Source organism: Thunnus thynnus, chromosome 7 (assembly GCF_963924715.1).
Source record: "Thunnus thynnus chromosome 7, fThuThy2.1, whole genome shotgun sequence".
NCBI lineage: Eukaryota > Metazoa > Chordata > Actinopteri > Scombriformes > Scombridae > Thunnus > Thunnus thynnus.
Window position 1 is genome coordinate 18,782,715 of NC_089523.1, and position 16,469 is coordinate 18,799,183.

Sequence of the window (16,469 nt, forward strand, 5' to 3'; positions counted from 1 at the left end):
TACATGTTATTTTGATTACTTAAACTAAAAATATCAACATGCCTGAAGTACAAAACACACTTCTGATATTCAGTGTACTATTTTGGCCAAATACTCAGCAAAATATATAAAAACTATAATTTCAATACATACCAAGATTACACAACAACCTTCAATACATTAATTACAACTTCAGTGGTTTTAAAACAACTTCAATGTACTTTTTGAAAAACATGACATCTTGTTGTTGCAGTGCACGTATGTACCAATAGATGGTGATGTTTCTGTAAGATTCAGAAGAGAGATTTTGGATTACAAAGTCTTCTAACCCTCAGAGAAGTATTTTTGAAAATGAATCAAACCTCACCGAAGATGTAGTCCTTGGTCAGCACAGTTCCTGTGTCAGGACAGAGCAGCTTGGCCCCTGTGCCTTCACCCAACAACCCCCAGGCCCCCTGACGCTGGCACTCTGCTGATGCCAGCTCTCCCATCTCATCCACCAGGGATGTTAGCCTCTGGATCAAACTGAAGATAGAAAGCAACAGATAGAAAATAGAAAGGGATTTACTCTGCTTGTTTTTTGTGGCACTTTGCAGAGATTAAATAATCGGTGACTCTGAAAGTGTGCACATAAGTGTCAGTGAAAAATTTTACTTTTGATGCTGCTGTTCACATGATGGCTGGTTGTTGCTATAAACCTTGCCCAGTAGTCTCATGCACTCTCGGAGCTGAGCTGTGAACGCACTGTAGACCCTCTGCTGGGTTTGCTGCTCTCGCCTCAAAACCTGGAGGACGACAGGTAAACAGGAGTCTTTCCTAATTTTTATAGTGGTGTATAAATGAGAGATGTACAAATGGTAATGCAATGTAAACCTGGAGCTGACTGTCAAGTAGAGTCCTCAGCTGTGAGGCCAGAGATTTTCGTCGCACCACCTCCCTCTCCACCTCCCTCCTCATCCTCTCATAACCTTCCCCCATCCTCTCCTCAGTGATCAAGCGTGGGTGGAGTAGCTGCAGTTTCCCAAGCACTCCCTGGTACAGCTGCTTTACCTGGATACACATTTACATACATATGAAAACAAAATGAATACCACACAAACTCATAAGATAGTAGTATTTAGATCACATATCTCATCCCACCCAGATGCAGGTAGCATGCAAGTAACCATTACTGGTGAGACATGCACGTTTGTGGGATGACACAGGGGTGAAAGATGAGCCATCCCCCCTTATGTCTTTATCACCTCAGCTGTCCTGAGGACTGTAAAAACAACCACTGTCTCCTACACCGCAACCAGCAATTTGATAATACAAACAGGAAGGACGCGGGAGAGAGAGGGGTGCAACAAAAAAAAGGCATTCCAATGTGACACCCAATCTATCTCAATAGACATGAACTTTATGAGTGGGATGTATGAAGAAGGGACAGGAGGAGGAGGCAAGAAAAGGAGGGATATGCTTGTGGGACATTAGCGTATAAAGTAATCTTGAAGCTACAATATGCAGTCTTTGAAAGCAAAGACTTTGCTAGCCCTGCTCTCCTCTACTGTGTTTGGACAACCTGAAGCCTCGACATTTGATGAGCAACAATATCTACCTTCAGACAATGGCATCTTGGAGCTAGCTTGAGGCTGAGATGATAAAAATAACATAAAGGAGCACTCAATAAGAAGATGAATGTCGGCCTCTGCAACTAAAAAAAAGAAAACCGTGTATATGAACAGGCATTTGTGCAATTCTAGATTTGATTTACTTTTGTTTTCTTATTGTTTTTTGCTGTGAAGCTGCTGCTCTGTGGCCTTAACTCCATTGTAGCCACAACCAAACTCAGACCGAGAGGCTGATTTAGGCAGGCATACAGTTCATGGATACAGACAGATAAAACTGAATATTGTATATCTTATTTACTGATGTATTTAAAATGCATGTCAAAGCCTCAACCTAACATAGACATGAATGTGTAAATCAGGTTGTTGTCAGAGTAAAGCTTCCATACAACTGGGCCACTGCAAACAAAATCTATATTGTATAAACTGTTACCCAAGGCTTTCTACTTAATTTAATATCCATAAACTATTCATGAAACAATGTGTTTTGTGGGCATGATTAATGTATTTATCTTGTCTGTGCAACAGTACATAAGGGAATGCTTTCAGAGCCCCTAGAGAAAGAGGTTCCTCCAGAGAAGAGAGTTGCATGCATCAGAGCATGTAAAGGAAAGTGACGTGTCAGTCCTTACACAAAATGTACATTTAATTAGCATTTAAACTGTGAGCTGCAGACCTCAGTGCTGAGCTGTCCCAGCCGTGTGGTGACAGACAGACTCTGTTTGAGCAGGAGGCTATAGAAGGTGTTGCTGCTGAATGCCTCCAGATCCACCTGGTGTTCATAGTCCCAGAACTCCTCCAAGTTGTCTGTGCATACTAAAAAGAGCCAGAGAGAGATCACATGAGTATAAAAACACATTTAAAATCAGGTCAGTGAGCTTGAAACGTGTCACCCACGTCTCTGCATGTTCTGTTACAGCGGCTCTGATGTTTTTTTTGTGTGCGCTTTTGTTAATGTGTGCCATCAGAGGCTTTCATAAATAATTTCACTTTTTGCAAGCAAATAGCTTCCAGTTGTTTTTTGTTGTTTCTCCTCAGGCTGTTTTGGAAGGCCATTTTTTGCCCACTGCATTTTATTAGGAGGCAGCCTAAGGCATAGAATATGTTGTTGTTAGAATAACAAACATTAATTTTAAGTTTAATTTTAATTATTAAGTCAAGTGTTAAATAACTCTGCGTAGCCTGGTTAAATACTTTTCATAGTACTTCATGTAACTATCATAAATAAATAATCTCAAGATATTGTTTGTTTGAGGTGATTTCCCAAGTCCCAAGTGACATTTGGACTGTTGTCAATTTTACTGTAAAGCACTGCATGTGATATCAGGTGTATGACAAGAACCTTTTCAACAGTAATTGGTTGGGTGGGAACAACACCCAGAGTCACTGTAAGTGTTACATAAGAAGCCACAAGGGTGTGCATGTGAGTGTGTGTGTGTGTGTGTGTGTGTGTGAGTGTGTGTGTGAGTGTGTGTTCATTTGTGTGTGTGTGTGTGTGTGTGTGTGTGTGTGTGTGTGTGTGTGGTAACAGCTACAATAGTTTACCTGGTTGAATGGAGTCTTGTGTCATTCTTGCTTGTTGGTTTCTGTGAAGCTTCCTAAGTGAGATCAACCTTGACCCTTTTGATGAGTAGTCATCCATGTGGTAGGTCAACTGCAACAAGCGATACCGCACTCTGATTGGCTCCTTCTCTGGCCAGCCATATTCACGGAACAGGATCTACACATGGGATAGATTTATGATGTGAATGAGGGATATTTCAAACATAGTGTATTTATTTACATTGGTGTGTGTGTGTGTGTGATCACTAACTAGCAGTGTAACACATAAGCAGAGGATGACCACAGCTCCAAATAGCAGTCCACCCATCACCAGCCAGTCTGGCCGCAGTAACAGATTGCGCCTCCGACTGATTCCTACCCTGGTCACATGACGAGGAATGGTTGGGAAGAAGGGCCCAGGCTCATAACACTGGACGCCTGGTGGCATCACCCGCACATACTGAGTGACAACAGTAGTAGGGGTCAGTTTGATTGATACATTGATTATTGTTTCATATCTACAGTGACCCTAAGGTGCAAAACAACATTTAACAAAAAACTGCACCATTTCAGGAAACACAATGACATTTCACATGTCTAGGATCACCGACAAGTTGTAAACAAAGCACTGACAGGTTATCATATGATAAATATATGACATATGATAATAACATAATAACAATTGCTTATTTACACATCCAGCAGACACAAAGCATTGATTTGGAGTCGTGTTTGTGTCCACCCTTTGCTTCACTCTCCTCACTTTGCTCTGTTTTGCTCTCCATCAACCTCTAAGGGAAATATCTCACCCTATAGCTGACTAATGCTCCACTATTTTCATGAGCTAGTTGCTAACTGTGTCTGTCTGATGTTTGGTGCTTGGCAGGTAGCGTACTGTGGGTTTTTAGAGGTTTTAGCAACCACTTTCACATCACACACAGTCATTTTATCTATTGTTAATATAAAAATATGAATAGGAGCAGATTTAATGCTTATATTATGTGAAATTTAGTTACCAGGTGTTTGTGCTGATGGCTGCTCAGTGTAAAAACATACACTCCAGGCTGGTTAAAGGCCACTGGAAAGAAGCTGGGAGGTTTCCAAGACAGAGTCAGCTCCTCTTTTAGTTGTCTGAACACACCCCAGTCGAAATCACTGTTTGTGTTGTACAGGTTGTCACTGAACGGCATGAAGCAAAGATTAAGAATTAAGTGCACAGCAGGTCAACACACAGAGACACAGTCTAGGAAATGAATCACACGGGCTGCAAACAAATAGACAAGAAAAATAGACATGAAAAACACCCAGCAGCTGACTTACACATCATACTGAGGATAGTGACGTGTGTTGACAGTGAACAATATAACATCACCCAAATGGAGACATGTTGTTGGGTTCAGAACTCCAGCAGCACTTGTATCTCTCACTTCTTCCTTGATATCGCTCTTGTTCCTGCTCCTGCTGCTTGAATTCATTTCTGTACCTCCATGACTCATATTTTCAACTTTAGGGACTTCCCAGAGAACATCAGAATCTTGTTCTAAAACAACAGTGCAGAGGATTGTAATGATTGCAGCAATTATTTACTATTTTGCATGTAAAGCCCATCTTGTATTCAGTATCATTTGTGTTTTTATGATGATATCACTTGAAGTTATTGTTTTGTTGTGACAAACCAACTGAGCTCTGAGTGTCCTGCTGTTTGGTGCCAGAAAACAGTTGCTGAAGTTCCTTTTGGATGCCGCTGAGGAGGCCGTGGAAGCCTGTCTCTGCGAGGAGAGAGACAGATGGAGAGAAAGGAAGACATGAGAGAGAGAGAGAGGGAGTCACAAAGAAATCAAGAGCAGGACTCTGAGGGAAAAGTCATTGTCTGTGTTTGTGCATGTGTGCCTCCACCTGTTGTCTGAACAATGTAGACAGGACGTGTAGAGTTCAGATGGCTTTTGCACAGAAATGTCCCTTGGGAGTCCCACTGTTTAAAAACTGTCTCTAGCACACTGCTTGAGATGCTCGACACCTGCACACACACAATAACAGCGTTTACATTAATAGGTCATCGCAACACAAGAGATGCTTGACTTAAGCTTTCACTGTTGGTGCAATAAAGACGTTGTGTGAAGGTTTTGTATGCATTGTCTGACCAGGTAGTGTAGCTCAAACTGCATTCACTATGTGTTTATTCTCAGTTTCAATGGAAATACTGTATTTAGGGGTATGGATATCATGAGTAGAGAGAGGAATTATCAGAAACAGTTTTCAATTTTTTTTATCAGCCATACAAGGAGACCAATACCCGAGAGTGTGCTTTTCCTTTTACAGTACACATGAATATGTTTATGTTAGTGTGTTGATGTAAATCTGCAGCTGCCTTTGCTCACCTGATTGTCATGGCTCCATACCAGTTCCATTTCTCCACTGGATCGACACTGGAGCCTCAGCTCAGTGGCAGGACTGCTCCTGCACAGGCCTCCACATGCAGCTCTTCCAGGAGGCTCTCTGCACACACACAGACCCAGCTCTCCATCGTAACCCTGATAGTCCTCTGCAGATTGACACACCTGCAGGAAAGTAACCACTGTAAAGCTGGGGTCAGTTTTTATACAGAAAGTTCAAACCATTTTGAAAACAAGTATATATTTGTTATTCCTTCTCTGCTTGGGCCTGTGTGTATTTTTTACTGGTTGCATTTTAAAATAATTAAAAATTTGCTAGCATTCTCAACTTATGCTCAGTTTCAGTGTATAACTAGGTGAGGGGTCATTCATACCAAAGACTACTATGGAGGACAGTGACAAAAATATACACTGCATGGGGAGAGCAGTGAAGGCCTTCCTAGCTGACAGTCACAGGAAGCAGTTGATGGTTAAATATTAATGGCGGAAAGGGCAAAGACATTGAGGTTGTACTCATTAGCCTTGTCTATGATTGTAGAGTCAGTTCTGTAAACAGATCACAGTTTACAACTTAACTTGTGTCTCTTTCAAAATACTCAAGCACCATTCAAACAGATCTTCAGGATGAGTTTCCTGCCAGAGAGGGAAACTGGACCACAGTGTAGTGTCATTTTGTGAGATATGCCAGTTACCTTTGCTCCACTTTTAGTGTATGTGTGTGCGTGCGTGTGTGTGTGTGTGTGTGTGTGTGTGTGTGTGTGTGTAATTGCATAAGGTCAAACCTGCTGCCTACAGTGAAGTGACCACTGATATCTGTCAAGACAATCGCCATACTGTGTACGTGTATTTCCATTTCTGCAGACATCGTACAGTTTCTGTACACAAGCATCTTCATTGTTGGTAGGTTGGTAGCCAAGGGTACAGGGGCACCGCCCATCACTGGCCTGCAAGAAAGGCAGCAGGGTTCAAACAATTGTCTTGTATAATTCAATATAGGGTTCATGGTTTGGTCAGTTTGTTACCTAATTCTATTAGGTAACAATGCCACTTTGTCATTCATTCATTCATTGACAGAACCAGACACGTTAAACCACACTTAATCACAGCTGAAGACTTTTCTGTTTGCCACTGCCTTTTATTAAACCAAATATCTTACACTGCACTGTAACTTTTATTCTCCTGTTTTATCTGTTTTATTCTATTTTAGCTTCTTTTTATTTCCAATTTAAAACATTTTAATTGTATTTAAATGTCTTTTTATATTGCCTTGTGTTGCTTTTATATTCTGTCTTGATGCCTTGGTGCCTATGTGAAGCACTTTGAATTGCCTTGTTGTTGAAATGTGCTATACAAATAAATTAGCCTTGCCTTGCCTAAACATGTAAATATTACTAGCACACCATCTATTTATCTATCTATTAATTTGTTCATTTGCTCATTCACTCCTTCATCTCTTCTTCCCTCTTTCCTTTCTTCATTCATTCATTCACACAAACACTCAGACAAGGGTCAGGGTAAAAAATCTCATTCTCCTTATTGTGAGTTGATGAGTGAAGAGCTCAACACTCATGCACGCTGCAACAGACAGGGAAACACAACCCCACTGCAAAGGAACATGATCTGCAGCTCTTTCAGCTTGAAGCTACAGATTGTTCAGTCTAAGGTTTCTGAGAGAGAGTGAGGAAGCTTCTTTCATGACTATATTAGTGTGTGCACTGTATCCCAGGACTCAAAAGTTACACGCAAAAAAAAATCATAGATTGAAATTACAGTTTTTCTCACTTGAAATCTCTGTCCTACTCCTGGGCAGACACAGTTGTCCTGGCCAGACAGAGGCTGCTGAGCAACAGGGCCACATGGCATAGGAGCAGACAGGCCTGGTCTAGGACAGAAGTGGTGAGGAGGACACTTCAGACAGCTGTCCATGGATACACCGCCAGCAGTTGGCCCATAGCTTCCCTTCGGACAGGGGATTGGAGAGAAGCTCCCCAGTGGGCAGTAGAAACCTGATAGAAACAATAATATGTTCTGACATACCTTTTTGTTTATATGTTTCTGAGTTAATGAGCTGTGATCCTGTGTTACATATGAAAAAATATAATAATTTAAGGAAAAACCAGAATACATTTTATAAAGTATGGGTTCCCATGTTGTATTTCATATTTTTTTCCAGTGTATTCATCTTTGTGTGTTTGTTTGCTTATTATTGTTAATTGAAACTTAGGTTTTGTGTGTTTTTGCACTGAATAAATGAATAAAGGATTAAATATTTATATATATCTCTATGTACTATACCCCTTTACTATTTCCACCACACTAATATCCAAGTTACTTCCTTGTAAAACTCAAAAAAGTCAGTAATATAAGAGACTAAATGTATCCACCATAAGCAGATAATGTAGTGCTGATGTTTCAGTATTGATCAAAGACCAGTTCACTGTTTGCAACATTCTAACAGAAATCATAGTGTGCATCAGGACAGCCTACCTGACTGGCAGGGTGGCCTCTCCTGGACATGTTGGCTGAAGTTGTTTCCATGAACCAGACTAAGAAGCACAGAAGCAAACAGCCACCACAGACACCAGAAATTCTTACACCTCCATGTCCTTAGCATTGTTAATACTTCCACTTGTTGAGGAAAACGACTGTTGAACCACTCAGGAAGGAATTTTTAATTCTTCATCCTGGATCTGTAAATAGCTTCTTGGTTGCCTGTCTTGTTTTGGCCATAGCCAAGAAAATAGATATGAAGGTGCTGTAGCTAACTCATTCCCTTGATAAACATCCCCTGTCTGCTGTAGTTCTGCACACCTGACCTGATCTGTCTGCTGGTAGATAGAGCTGCGAATGAGGTAAGTAGTGGGCCAGTTAGTCTGCAAAACTTTCAATAGCATGCTGAATGATTTATGGCCTGTGAGGTAAGGTGACAGCGACAGTGGAGGGGCCGGTTGCTGAACGCAGCAGAAAAAACAGAGAGTACGGCTACCTGATGCTGCCAGATCACATTACTGTATTTGTTCTTCTCACTACTACCATGAATCTGATTAATGATTTGGCTCCCAACGTACATCAACACAGCTTTGCTTTAGAGGAGTCTATGAGCAAGTACATGTTGAATTCACCTTCAGATTCTCACATCAGATATATCTGGCTTTATGCAAGCCAGCTGCAACTTCCAGCTTCACTTGCAAATGAAAATCTTTGACGGACATGTATTGAATACTACTACTTTTGTTCCTTTGTGTTTACTTATTGCAATTGTAGAAAGTGACACTATAGTCAAGGTCTTTGTGGCCTACAGCTGACTGATCATTTGCATCAAGAAATGTCTCTTTTTTCTATAAATTGTTAAAATGTAAATGCAGTGCAACTCAAAGATCCTTTATGCATTTATTCATATGAGTGACTAAATAAAAAACCTGCATTTGGTACAAATATGTATATTTATTTGGCACAAAAAAAGCATTTCTTTTTCATGGAAACCTTTGACCTGCATACTGTTCCTGTGATTCTAATCTCTGCATGTCTGTGTACAATAACTGAGGTAAGATTGTTACCCTTTGCTCCATATTTAAATGAAAAAGGAAACCCATTCCAGCTTTTTATTATGTAAAGTATATTAAGTGGTACAATTAAGTCTAGATATAAACATTGATATAAGTCATCAAGAGTTATTTAATTTTTTTTCTACATGTATAAATTCCTGCATATGTGCGCGTGCATTTATGTGCATATGTGTTTATGCACATGATATGTTAATAAATGTTAACTTTTTAACATTTAACTGTATTTGTGCAGAAGGCAGTCAAGAGTGATGTTTTTATGTACAGGAACTAATGCCTTCCTCATTCCACACTGTTATTGTATTGAAATAACGTTGGACTTTGGATAACTGAAATAACCTACATATTTCATCACGGTAGCCATGGACTATGATCCTCCAATGACGACTAACTTACCTAACTGAACAGGATTCAACTTTCACCTACATATCCATGTCACCAGTGGAGAAAAACTCTCCACATTGCATTCACAGCTGCAAAACAGGCTAATAAGATCATAGAGTGGAGATCATCGGAAATATGAAGCCAAATTATCACCAGTAATGGAATGTGAAATGCAAAAGCACCTCATACAAATTGCCCTGTAAGTAGGCATCTGTCATTCCTTGTTTATGGCAAGGGGAAAAAAATCTAGAGCACAGAGCTTAGCATAATCAGTAGTGTTTACTTGTGTTGTTTTGGGCTGCTCTGTCCTGGTTTGCAGCACAAACACTGATGTGTAAACGTTTGATTGTCAAGCATCCAAAACAAGCCATGATAATCAAGGCTTTAAAAGCTGGTCCAAAAGTGGATACACTGAATTCTTGCACAATTTAACAGATACAAAACATAAAAAACACTTGTGCAATGCTTACAGGCACTGTGGATCAAACAAGTGACCCCCCTGTAAATATTCATATAATTCAGCTTCCTGGCAAATTGGACCTTTGACGTAAAAAGCCATAAATCAAGCCAAATTTCTTATCAGATTCTGTATATACAAACTTGAACTTGTTGAACCCTTTTGGTGCGCTCCAGTAAACTTCTACCTCATTTTGACATTTTCATTTTAAAAAAATAAAGAAAGTTAAAGTTTTCATTTTGCAATAAAGACAGTGCAGTTAGCGTTGTCGAGTTGGCAGCAGCCTTTCCATATCATCATTATTACAGCCTTCTTGTTTTATCATACTACTTATCATAGTACTTTCCCCTTTGTGACTTCATCTTAAAGCGATGCATGCCCTTTTAGCATGACATCATCTCCTTAAATCAATGCCGTATGCAATGGAAGTTTTATGAAGGTTCAACAGTGGACGCTGGTGCTATTGGCATGTCCTCGCTCTGTTAATGTGTGTGTGTGTGTGTGTGTGTGTGTGTTTGTGTGTGTGTGTAGTTTTCTGTGTATGTGCATGTTGTGTTCCATCATCACTGTGACCTTCCACGTGTTGACTGTTGACACAGGCAGAGTTTGGGCAGCCGCTCTGATAACAAGACCTTTATAAGTCAGATGAGCAGAGAAGTCATTCTGCAGACCCCTGATCTTCAGGTAAAGGCCAGCCACTGTTTCCCATATTGATTGTCTTCTGTCTTAGATTTAGAAGGGAACGTCTATTGCAGAATATATGAAGATAATTTGTGGAAATGTTCAGTATACATGAATTTGTTCATTGTGATTTAAAATTCTTATGCATTTTTCTCATCTGTCCCTCCACAGAAAGATAAACATGCATCTAAAAGTTGTGATCTTCACCCTCTCATTCTTGACAACTTTAGGTATACATTGCTCCTCAAATTCTATTTATCCTTATCCTTATTATCCTTATTTATCCTTTATTTTGCAGTGAAGTTTTTTTTTCATGTATGTTTTCTTGTTTTGCAGCTTACCCACTCCACCGTAACACCAGGGAGGCAACATGGGTGGATTCAAAGGCAAACCAGGCTCATGAAAAGACAGAACTCACAAAAGATGTGGAGTAAGTTCAAATCAAGTACATTAAACCACCTGAAATAAATTTGCATCTGTACACTCAACTCAAAGTGAAATATCTGAATGTCAACACACTTCCTAAAGGAGTGCTTTTGTCTCTCTTTGCACAGTAAGCTCTACAAGATCCACATAGATGACAGTGGCCTTTACAACCAAGAAGATGATCTCAACAAAAACCCTGTGGCAGAAGAGATGCAGCACAAACTCAACATGGAGTCAGAGCGTCTGCGTGCCCGTCTGCGCCAAGAGCTGGCCGAGCTGCAAGAGAAGTTGTCCCCATCTCCAGCTCACCTCAGCTCTACCCTGGCCAGTATGAGGGAACGCCTGGCTCCCCTCACCCAGCAGCTCCAGAGCTCTCTCAGTAGCAACACCCAAGATCTGTGTGGCCAGCTGAGCCTCTATCTGCAGGGCCTGGAGACAGCCGAGGCTCAGGCGGAGGCCAGTCCAGCTCACTACCAGGAAGCCTTCCACTGGATGGGCCAAACCCTGGAGCAGAGCAGCTCTAAGCTGGCTGACATTATCAGCGACTTCCAGACTAAAACCGTTGGAATGATCGAACATCTGAAAGAGATCAGTGCTAGTGAGGGAGAGGCAGCCAAGTCGGGGCTCTGGCAGGAAATGAGCTCCAGGTTGGTGCAGGAAGTGAGCTCAGTGAGGGTGGAGGCACAGAATAGGGTGGGGACTTTCAAAGCAGAGCTTGCCGCTTTGCTACAAACTGCACAGCCTCTTAAGGCTGAAGTGACAGCCAGTATGGAGCGGTTCTGCCAAAATTCAGCTCTGCAGGGCCAAGTGTTTCAAGCACGGATGGAGAGGCTGTTTGTTGGGCTGGAAGAGGAGGTCCGGGAAGCCCCGAGCCTGTTACCCTCTTCCTCCTCCACAGAGTCAATTGGCTTTTTGCAGGAGGACTTCTCAGTCAAATTCTCTGCTCTGATCCAGGACATTCTGCATTCAGTGCAGTGACAGAGACAACTGTACATTTTAAAAAGCTGCCATTACGGTCCCAATTGAAATTATTCAAGTATTGTTGTCCATGAACTTGGTTTGCTGTTTGCGAGCAAAAGTAAGTAGCCTGTACATATTTATCAATGTATTGATTTGATTGAAGTGTTTGTTTCATTCTGTATGTGAATGAGTCAGTATATTAACTGTGTTGTGTAAAAAGATGCCTCTCGTTGAAAGTAAGAAGTTTAAGATTGTAAAAATCACCTGCTGCCATTTTTTCATCATGTAATATTAATGGAGTGACACACAAAGCTGATTTTAAACTTTATTTTGAACATGTACAAGAGATAGCAGCAAGTCTGACTAATATACTCCATATAATAATGTGTTTTAACTATTTAAAGCAATACAATCAAGATGCAAGATACCCAAAGCCACTCATAGACTGGTAGGAATGTCAATGGATGAATAAAAAAACATTAAAAAAATACTAATTTGCTTACAAATTACAAAAAAACTTACAAAAATTTATTTTGCTTACAAAATTTGCTTTTTTTATTTATTTTTTTTTACATAGTTCAGGTTTTACTGTTCCTTCATAACCGATTAATGACACGGTTTTTAAAATCATGATATTATCAGATAGATGTAAAATCGCAATGAACATACAGTTTATTGCAACACTTCAAAGTTGCACAGGAGGGTATGAGGTTACCAGGCGAAGACAGATTGCCAGTAAATCTGTCAGGGAAAGGCCTGAGGTAATCCTCCAATCCAATAAAACTTCTTCAGGGCAAACCAACCACCAAGAACCAGCAGGACAGCAGCAGCCGAGCCAAACACAACACCCACCACCAGGCCCGTCACGTTCACGTCAGTCTTCTCTGGTGCCACATTACCACCTGATGCACGTAGGAGGAGATTAATGGTGATTTCTTTTGGGGTTGTTCAAATAACCTTCAAGACATTTGAATGTATATCTGGATTTATGAATGTGATTGAAATATACTCACTGTAAGCAGCTGCATATGGCCTGTCTTTAGTGGGAGGACATAAAAAAAGAGAGTCACTGAAAGAGTCAACTTTTTATCATAGTGTTTAAATAACAGGAAAGAAGTTAAAGGACTATTTTTAAGTGGGTCTAACCTTGTCCAGCAGTGTAAAGTGGTCCGACTGAAACAGTGGCAGATTCGCTGCTCTCTTCTCCAAAAGGAGCCAAAGATCTTTTTCTTCTGGTATTACAAGCCTTAAAAATAAGATCCAGATGGGTTTAGTTTCATCTACATCATATCATGTATAACTATGGCTTTTTGACATACATTTTTTAGTTTAAGAAGTAATATATCATTTATTAAAAATAAATCATAATGAAGACAAGATGAAGTGTCCCCGATGGCTTGGGTGTTTAAGGTGCCAACCATGAATGTCAACAACCCCGGTTAAAATCTGGAGACCTTTGTTGCAGTCATTTCCAATTTCTCTTCTCACATTTCTTGTCATCTCTCTATTGTCAGCTGTATAATAAGGACATTGAATATACAACAACAATAAACTAACTAACTAACTAAAAACTTAAGACTAAATACTGTTTTTGAGTCTTTTTTATGTGGCTTTGAAAGTGTCACATTGTCTGCTCAACACTGAGGAAACTTCTATTTTCCTCATGTCCTAGGATGCATAAAACAGCTACATTATATACATGGTGATAAACTATATCATTCAAATCTTTGCCCTTAAATTAGTGCCATGGTGTTCCTTTGAAAGTTGCATCACAATTACTGTCCCTGATGTCTTATAAGCAGAGCCATTTGTTCTTGACTTTTCAACTTACGTTCAACAGCTCTTGACATTTGCTGGGCTCACAGAGTCTCAGTATGCAGTGCAGATAGATGCTGGACTTTGCCTGGTCACGGTGTTGAACAAAGCGGAAAGCCTCAAAGTTATAACGGGCAACCTTGGAAAGGCCATTGCTTGTCACAGTTGTCCTTTGGTCTACTGAACAGCTAGTGGAGAGCAGAGTTATTCATATATTTAAGAGTCACATTATTTCATGCACACAGAGTATGAAGCTATATTAATAATGTGGGCTACCATACCCAGTGAAGAAGTTGTGTTGCTCAGTGTGCGACATGTTGTAAGCACTGGGAGTTCCAAAGCAGTGATCGAGTAGTACATGGAAACTGAAAACAGAACAGCAGGCCATTGAGTTACTGTTTGCCACAGTGATACAATGTGCTCAGTTTTATTTCAGTATTTATTTTCATATAAACACATTCACTATGAGCATTCACCCATCCAAATACTTACTTTCCTGTCAGGTTAACAGCCTTCACCTCCACATAGATCCTTGTTCGCAGCTCAAGACCTGTTGAAGGTACGACTAATGGATAGCCATAGTCAGAGTCCTACAGAAATAAGATGTCAGAGTAAAATAAGTCAAGAGAAATAGCTCTGGAGTGTTTCTGAGGCAGCTCTTATAAATGAGAACTTGTACTTACATTGAAAACACTCATTTTTAGTGTATCAATGAAGGTTCCGTTATTATCACTGGTTGCCACTGAGACTGAGGACCTAAAGAAATCATAGAAAAGAGGTAAAATAGAGAAAAAAAAGAGAAACTTGAGTATTTTCAACTCAATGAATTGCCTCATTCAAAATGCAATGTGATACATTTACAACTTGTCTAATTCATGGCACAAAGAAATAGTTTCTACAGTTACTCACGCCACTATTTGTGTGTTGTTGATCAGGTACTCCAATGGGTAGCGGCAGGAGAAGTGATAGTAGAGGTCTGTGGAGTAGCTGATCACCCCCTGGTCAGATCTGGGTGTGTCGATGTAGCCTGTGATGATAACTGACTGGATGCTTAGGAAGCTGCTGAAGGGACCTGTGGGGTCCGGGGTCTCATCCACAATCTGAACAGAGAAAGTCATCGAAAATCATTACTTGACCTTTATATTTCCAAATAACTCTCAATAAAGCGTTTCTCATTTAAAGCCCAGTTGCAGTTCCAATTTGTCAATTTCTTCGTAATATGTCCCTAATTCTGCACCATTCAACATTATCTACCAAACACTTTCTGACCTGCAGGGACTGGCGACAGGGGTTTTCCTGACTGTGGTTAACAGGAAGCTGGTAACGGATGATTGGAGGGTCCACGCTGGTGTCGATAGAGCCTTGGCAGTCTGTGTTGTTGTGGTTCCCATTCAGTGCCAGCTCTGTGGGGTTGAAACCTGCCCACTGAGCGGTGCACAGGTTGACCTCCAGTGTGATCATATTGATGCCGCAGTCAACCGTCAGGTCCAAGTTGTCTGAGGAAGAGAGAATAAGACAAACCAAATGAGACTTAAAGAATAGCTCTGATTTATGCATAATTTGTGCAGAATGCTCATATAAAACTGATCTGATTTAGTGGAAACAATTGTTAACCAACCTGGGGTCCTCTCATACTCGGAGGAGCAGTTGTAGACACAGAGAGCAGGCTGCAAGAGCACAGCCAGCAGAGGGAGACAAAGATAAAGAGTCATCCTGCCTGGAAGAAGCTCAGTCAGTTGGTTCAGTCCTATAAAGGATGGAGGGACACAAAATAACAATAGCAACATGTTCAACCTGTGAAAAATGCACAAAGATGCTAGTGATTTTTTTTTTTTAAAAGTACATGACTGCAGTTTGTAATATCAAGTTGTGTTGCAAATTACTTTTATCTTGCTGAAACTGTTAATATATAACATTTCCATCAATTTATAATACACATTTTAATTTACAAATTAATATGTTTCAAACAGAGACCTATGTGACAACCTGAGGAGGGTCTTACCTTGCTGGTACCTGAGCAGGTGTCACAGAAGTAGTTGTGCAATATGGCTTTTATAGTCTTACACAGCCTCACGATACCTAAAACCATAGAGGTGTGACTGTCTTCAGCTAATTTTAGACCCCTGCGCACACACACACACACACACACACACACACACTTTCTCTACCTTTCTACTGTGACTTCTCGTTTAGACAGAAGCAGCTCCTGGCTCACTGTCAGGTCTTCACCGGCAGATTAATGTGTCAGAGGGTTTTAACACTGATCCCTCAGGTTAAGAAGAACTGATGTTTCAGGTTTCCCTTCATCAAAAATGATTATTGCAGAACGGAGGTGAAAGTTATGGTTGTTAGGGGGCTGAGCCGAGGCAAATGAGGTTTAAACGTGGATGCAGTGTGCATAATTATTAGTAGATACAGTATGTTTTGTTGTTTTGTTTGGAAAGGACTACATTTCGAAAAAGACAGTAATTGGCCTTGCAGGAAGATTTTGCCCACAAATGACATTCATGATTAGTAAATTATTGTTAAAACCAACAATAAATACTTTGATTTAAATTAAAATCCACTTAATCTGAATAAAAACAAGTGTTTTGCAAAGCTTTCCAAACCCTTCTATCACAAATGGAGAAATACATGTTCCTAGACATAAAATATCATTGTG

General features: G+C 40.4%; 2 protein-coding genes across 2 annotated transcripts; one reads left to right on the forward strand and one right to left on the reverse strand.

The window, feature by feature from the left end:
• The first annotated feature begins 10,588 nt into the window (after nucleotides 1-10,588).
• Nucleotides 10,589-12,724, forward strand: zgc:162608 (uncharacterized protein LOC100037332 homolog). The gene is made up of 4 exons (XM_067595783.1): nucleotides 10,589-10,609; nucleotides 10,778-10,836; nucleotides 10,943-11,036; nucleotides 11,161-12,724. The coding sequence occupies exons 2-4, from the start codon at nucleotides 10,788-10,790 to the stop codon at nucleotides 12,008-12,010; spliced, it is 993 nt and encodes a 330-aa protein (XP_067451884.1). The 5' UTR covers nucleotides 10,589-10,609; nucleotides 10,778-10,787; the 3' UTR covers nucleotides 12,011-12,724.
• On the reverse strand, nucleotides 12,305-15,550 carry LOC137186735 (zona pellucida-like domain-containing protein 1). The gene is made up of 10 exons (XM_067595784.1): nucleotides 15,426-15,550; nucleotides 15,077-15,303; nucleotides 14,717-14,907; nucleotides 14,491-14,563; nucleotides 14,300-14,397; nucleotides 14,089-14,172; nucleotides 13,824-13,995; nucleotides 13,139-13,238; nucleotides 13,006-13,029; nucleotides 12,305-12,894 (listed from the first exon to the last, which is right to left on the reverse strand). Exons 1-10 carry the CDS (start codon nucleotides 15,517-15,519, stop codon nucleotides 12,737-12,739), a joined length of 1,221 nt encoding a protein of 406 aa, XP_067451885.1. The 5' UTR covers nucleotides 15,520-15,550; the 3' UTR covers nucleotides 12,305-12,736.
• Between the last annotated feature and the right edge of the window lie 919 nt (nucleotides 15,551-16,469).

Coding starts and splice junctions, on each gene's coding strand:
- LOC137186735 (XM_067595784.1), bottom strand. CDS start 15,519: ATGACTCTTTATCTTTGTCTCCCTCTGCTGGCTGTGCTCTTGCAGCCT. Junction 14,908..15,076: donor CCTGTCGCCAGTCCCTGCAG/GTCAGAAAGTGT, acceptor TTCTCTGTTCAG/ATTGTGGATGAGACCCCGGA. Junction 13,030..13,138: donor ACTTTACACTGCTGGACAAG/GTTAGACCCACT, acceptor CTCCCACTAAAG/ACAGGCCATATGCAGCTGCT.
- zgc:162608 (XM_067595783.1), top strand. CDS start 10,788: ATGCATCTAAAAGTTGTGATCTTCACCCTCTCATTCTTGACAACTTTA. Junction 10,837..10,942: donor CTCATTCTTGACAACTTTAG/GTATACATTGCT, acceptor CTTGTTTTGCAG/CTTACCCACTCCACCGTAAC. Junction 11,037..11,160: donor GAACTCACAAAAGATGTGGA/GTAAGTTCAAAT, acceptor CTCTTTGCACAG/TAAGCTCTACAAGATCCACA.